The 6,000-nt window shown below is 33.4% G+C and overlaps 1 protein-coding gene across 4 annotated transcripts in view; it reads right to left on the reverse strand.

Annotated features, from left to right (window-relative positions):
- The window catches only part of MMUT (methylmalonyl-CoA mutase), a 39,224-nt gene that overhangs the window by 21,062 nt on the left and 12,162 nt on the right, over positions 1–6,000 (reverse strand). For all 4 annotated transcript variants that reach the window (XM_081828404.1, XM_081828400.1, XM_081828401.1 and 1 more), the window contains exons 5-7: positions 5,539–5,710; positions 4,075–4,323; positions 1,161–1,272 (exon numbers count right to left, since the gene is read on the reverse strand). In XM_081828404.1, coding sequence (XP_081684530.1) covers positions 1,161–1,272; positions 4,075–4,323; positions 5,539–5,710 — 533 coding nt within the window. The remainder of the gene's footprint in view (positions 1–1,160; positions 1,273–4,074; positions 4,324–5,538; positions 5,711–6,000) is intronic.

Below are 6,000 nucleotides of genomic sequence, written 5' to 3' on the forward strand. Positions count from 1 at the left end.
TATTCTTAAATCTTAATGAAACTTCAATATAGATCAGCAAAGCAAATCCCAATAAAATGGGGATGAGAGGAGAAAAGAACAGGTATGTATCAGAATCTCTGTAAGGGAGGACTTTTATTATTCTCCCAAACTATATGCTTCCCTAGAGTTTCTGATAAACCCTCTTCTAACACCACAAAATTAAAATAATAATAGCAGCTACATCAAGATTTATAAGGAAGAGGATTTACATCCAAAAGTATTTCCAATGTATTTTTGAATTCTCACTTTTAACAAAAAGTACTTTTAAAATTTGTAAGTAATAAACCAGAATTATAAAGACATTTCCTTAACATAGTAAGAATATATTTAGCCTCAAACTATCAGATTATTACTGTATCTAAAGACATCCTGCCATCCACCCCTTCCCCTTATTTCCTTTATAGAACTCATCACAAACTATAATTATCTTGTTTATTTGTTTACTTGCTCATTTTCTCTCTCTCTTACTAAAATGTAAGCTCTAAGGGTGCAGAGAGCTTATCTGACCTATTCACAGTTGTATGCCCAGACATAGTACAGTTCCTCAAATGCTAAATACTAAAAAAGTGTTGACTGACTGAATGAATAAATACTCCAATGCAAAGCACAATGACCAATAATAATATCATCTTTAAAATGCTGGAGATTGGGGCGCCTGGGTGGCTCAGTCGTTAGCGTCTGCCTTCGGCTCAGGTCATGATCCCAGGGTCCTGGGATCGAGCCCCGCGTCGGGCTCCCTGCTCAGCGGGAAGCCTGCCTCTCCCACTCCCCCTGCTTGTGTTCCCTCTCTCTTGCTGTGTCTCTCTCTGTCAAATAAATAAATAAAATCTTAAAAAAAAAATTAAAATGCTGGAGATACCCACCTATACATGTATATACAATGGGCATACCTCCACACATACTCTACATATGCTTACTTGTGTGCATCCATGCATGCAAAAATGCAAACAGGGAGATGGATAGAGAGACAGAGAGATAGAGAGAGAGATAGATAAGTAGATAGAGATGAGAAACATTTTATCCAAGTTTCATTTTTCCATTATTTTTGTTTTATTAACTACATATGTTATCTTCAAACAGAAATTAATATTTCTTTTTAAGTAAGGATTTCACACATAAACGTTTTCATTTTATCTTACCAGAATCTATTCTTGCTTGCCTTCGGGCAGCACATTCTTCAATTCGAAGTTTAGGTATTCCTTCCGCTACAGCTTTGGCCATTCCACCCATCTCTTCAATTTCATCAATGAGCTAATAAGAAAAAGAGATTAATAAAATTGGAAAAGAATATAAAGATTTTTTTATAAACTATACAAATTAGTTACATCACATAATTACTAATATTAATAAAGTCGTAACTATTTTAGTTGTAAGTTTAATGTTTCATAAGAAAAGAATTAAGTTGACTTCAAGAGCATTAATTAGAAATTCTACAGAGTTAGGGGTGCCTGGCTGGCTCAGTCAAGGGAAGCATGCAACTCTTGATCTTGGGTTGGTGAGTTTGAGCCCCACGTTGGGTGCAGAGATTACTTAAATGAATAAATAAAACTAAAAAAAAAAAGAAAGAAAGAAAAAAATTCTACAGAGTTAACAATACACTATTGTGTATTTGAAAGTTGCTAAGACAGTAGATCTTAAAAGTTCTTATCACAAGAAAAACAATTTTATAACAGTGAGGTATAGATATTAACTAAACTTATTCTGTTAATCACTTCACAATTCATACATATATCAAAGCATCATGCTGTATATCTTAAGCTAACACAACAATATATGTCAATTATATCTCAATTTAAAAAAGAAATTATGGGGGCGCCTGGGTGGCTCAGTTGGTTAAGCGACTGCCTTCGGCTCAGGTCATGATCCTGGAGTCCCTGGATCGAGTCCCACATCAGGCTCCCGGCTCAGCGGGGAGCCTGCTTCTCCCACTGACCCTTCCCCTCTCATGCTGTTTCTCTCTTGCTCCCTCTCTAATAAATAAATAAATAAAATCTTTAAAAAAAAAAAAAGAAATTATGTACTTAAAGTTACTTGAAAACAGAAAAACTAAGATGTAGATTCTGGAAAACACAGAACGTCTCACTCAAGTCTTGGAAAAAAACTAAAAATAACATCAATTCTCTCATCTTTATTTTCAGTTACATAAGTAAAGTATTCATGGTCACATAAATAAATATTCTTTAAAAATATATTTCAAAATGCAATTTTAGTTTTGATTTGAGCAGCAGAGTAATGATATAACTCCAGCTTTACTGATACTAGGAAACATCTAAGCCTTTAATCACAGCCTCATATATTCATGAGATGGTGGGAAAAGGAATGGTGGAAGAGTATATGACTTAGCAGAAAAGAACAAAGTTAAACTTGTTTTTTCCTGAAGAATTCAAGAAATAAGAATTCATGCTGGATTCAAAAGAAGCCAAAGGTAAGATAGGAAGCTAAAAAGATGGGGGACTACTTTAGAATTTGTAACTACCCCTCTCCCATTCTGTCAAGAGAACCAAAGTTTACTGCCTGCAGAAAATGGACCAAAGTCTACTTTGGCAGAAAAGCAATGGGCTATCAAACATCAAGTACAGAAAGAGGCAAGGGCAAGATGTCTTGTTGAAATAAAAACCTGCATTCTGAATAATACCACTAAAGACAAGAGGCACATAGAGAAAACAGACAATACAGGATGTAGAAGAAAACTTCAAAAAATGTAATTAATATCCTCAGGAAAAAAATACTCTGTTTTAATTAAACAAGTAGTATAATATACAAGGGAGAAAATCAGAAAACAAAACTCAGCTTTTGGAAATTAAAAATATGATATATGAATTTTAAAGTAAGTAGAAAATTAAAGTTGATGACTCTCCAAGAAAACAAAACAGAATCTCATGGATGAGTTATAGAACAGATAAGAACATCAGAGTATCTTTTAAGGAGGTCCTTATCCAATAACTAGGAGTTCTAGAAAGAGGAACCACAAAAAAATGGCAAGAAGGAAATTATCAAAAAAGTAATACAAGACAATTTCCCAGGGCTATGAGAACATGAAAAATGGGGGAGATAAAAAATGCCCACCGAAGGTCCAGTACAATGCAGGAAAAAATACACACACCAAAGTCCAGCAACTCAAAAATAAAGAGATCCTAAAACTGTTAGAAAGTTCCTGAGAGTGAAAATAGCATCAGATTTCTAAACAGAAATAGTGGAAGCTAGAATAAAAAGTTAGGATAAAAAGTAGATCAACGCTTACACACTTCCAAATGAAAGTAATTTCAAACACAGTCAGACTATCCATCAAATACCAGAGTAGAACGAAGACATTTTCAAACATCCGAAGTTCCATATAAGTCATCTCCCATTTACCACTTTTAGAGAAGGTTCCTATGAGGTATGCTTCAAAATAACAAGGGATAAATCAACAGAGGTAGACACAGGATTCAAGATACAGATTCAACATAGCAGAGGTAAAAAGAATTCCCAGGATAATGGCAAAGGGCAGTCAAAGGGCCGCAATGGTCAGCATGTCTAAAGAGAAACCAGTCGATATCAAATGAGAGCACTGGAGGACTTCAGAAGGATATATATACTATTCAGATATAATTGTATTGGTAGTATTATGAGACAAGAAAAAGCAGAGGTAAGAATCAGCTAAAATACTAAACTACATACTACAAAGCAATAGATAATGCCTAAAATTGATGGAATTAGACCTTGTATATATGTGTAATTCTAAAATATGGAGATACAAACAAAAAAAGATGTATTGATTCAAGGAAGCAGGAAAAAAGCAAGCAGAAGACAAAGAACTGTTTTTTTATGTTATAACGTTTTAACACTCAGTCTTTTTAAGTCTTTGAACAAAATATTTATTACAAATACAAATATATTTTTAAATTATGTTTCCATTTGTATACTCTTAAAGTTGAATCTAAAATTCTTTTTCTCTCATTTTATAAATCTTGATATAAATCTATCAATGATTTGATTTATAAATCAAAACACCTATAAATCTTTATAAATCTGTAAATCTTAAAACCAAAGTTTCAAAGAAGAGAAACTGACCTTCAAGGCAGCATCATAAACATCATTTGTGAGAGATTCCATCATATAGGAACCTCCCCAAGGATCAGCCACTTTGGGAATCCCAGATTCTTCTTGAATAATGATTTGTGTATTTCTCGCAATTCGAGCACTTTTCACAGTTGGCAAACCCAAGGCTTCATCAAAAGAATTTGTGTGCAAAGACTGAGTCCCTCCAAACACTGCTGCCATTGCTTCTACTGTAGTACGAATAATGTTATTGTAAGGATCCTAAAACATTTAGTGAAAAGGAAAAAGTCAAAACAAGGCAACAGTTGATAAAAGATGTTATGATTAAGCAGTGGCTTCTGCATACTTATTTTGCCAATGTCTACATTAGGCTTCAGAATATCCAATAAATTTAGACAAATTAGTAAACAAGCCAGATTTAACAGGCACTCAACAAATGATTTATTAATAAATGATCAAAGAAACAGATGAACAATGTACTATGAGATAAAAAATCTGCGACTCATTCTGTTTCTGATTGTGATTTGGGTAAATCATTGGACCTTTCTGAACTTTAGATTCATTAGCTGTAAAAAGAGGTTAAGACAAAAATGATTATTAAAGTTCCTTCCAACCCTGAAACTGTACTTCTCCATTTATAAGTACCTGAAGTCATATTTAATATGGCTATATTAGTTTTTATTCACTTTTAAGTTGTATAAAAGCAATGTAACTTTAAAGTTATAAATTGGGGCGCCTGGGTGGCTCAGTCACTAAGCGCCTGCTTTCGGCTCAGGTCATGATCCCAGGGTCCTGGGATCGAGCCCCGCATCGGGCTCCCTGCTCCGCGGGAAGCCTGCTTTTCCTTCTCCCACTCCCCCTGCTGTGTTCCCTCTCTTGCTGTATCTCTCTCTGTCAAATAAATAAAATCTTTAAAAAAAAATAAAAATAAAAAAAGTTATAAATTATTTTTAATGTATCAAAATAATTTAGTATGTAAATAAAATGCATGGAAAAAGATTACCACACAACTTTCTAATAGAATGAAATTAAATTACTCAAATGATAATAGTCTTTAAATGGGTCTGTTTGCATGCATGAACACATAACTAAAATAAATAATATATATGCACAAAATTTTAATCAGGCAATTTTATATTAAGAATTTTAACTCAAAATTATTTAAGACTGATATTAACTAAATTATGGTTTTTACTTCTTCCTCATCAACACAGTTTTTTTTTACTTTTAAAAAGGTAAAACAGCATTACAGGTAAGTTGATTTATATGATTTTATATTGTTAACCACTAGAGGGAGCCAGTTTTATTTATTATAATATGTGTTAAAAAACATTAAATGTGCATTATGCATCAGAATACTTATAATTTTCAAATATTAACAGATGGGTTCTTAAATCTACTTCCTGACTGCGCTATGTTGCTTGTAAGACAATATATGACTTTACTAAACCTCTATACTTTAAAATATTTATATACCTGCTCAGTAAGTGACCATCCTGATGTCTGACAATGCGCTCTCAGAAGAAGAGATTTAGAGTTTTTAGGCTGAAACATTTTCTCTATTAAGTGAGCCCAGAGTCTTCTCCCAGCTCTCATTTTTGCTATTTCCATATAAAAGTTCATCCCAATTCCCCAGAAGAAAGACAACCTAAAATAGTAATGTTAAGTCCATTATTTGATGAAGCTTAACAATATAAAATGGAAAATAAAACTAATTATATCACACACTAAAGAAAATAGTGTCCAGATTTTAATTTCAAACAATTTAATTTGAATTAAAATCAAAGCATATACAAGCTGGTGCAACCACTCTGGAAAACAGTATGGAGGTTCCTCAAAAAGTTGAAGATAGAGCTACCATATGATCCAGCAATTGCACTACTGGGTATCTACCCCAAAGATACAAATGTAGGGATCCGAAGGGGTACGTGCACCCCG

The sequence above is a fragment of the Leptonychotes weddellii genome, chromosome 8 (assembly GCF_054177405.1).
Source record: "Leptonychotes weddellii isolate Sample4059 chromosome 8, ASM5417740v2, whole genome shotgun sequence".
Taxonomy (NCBI): domain Eukaryota; kingdom Metazoa; phylum Chordata; class Mammalia; order Carnivora; family Phocidae; genus Leptonychotes; species Leptonychotes weddellii.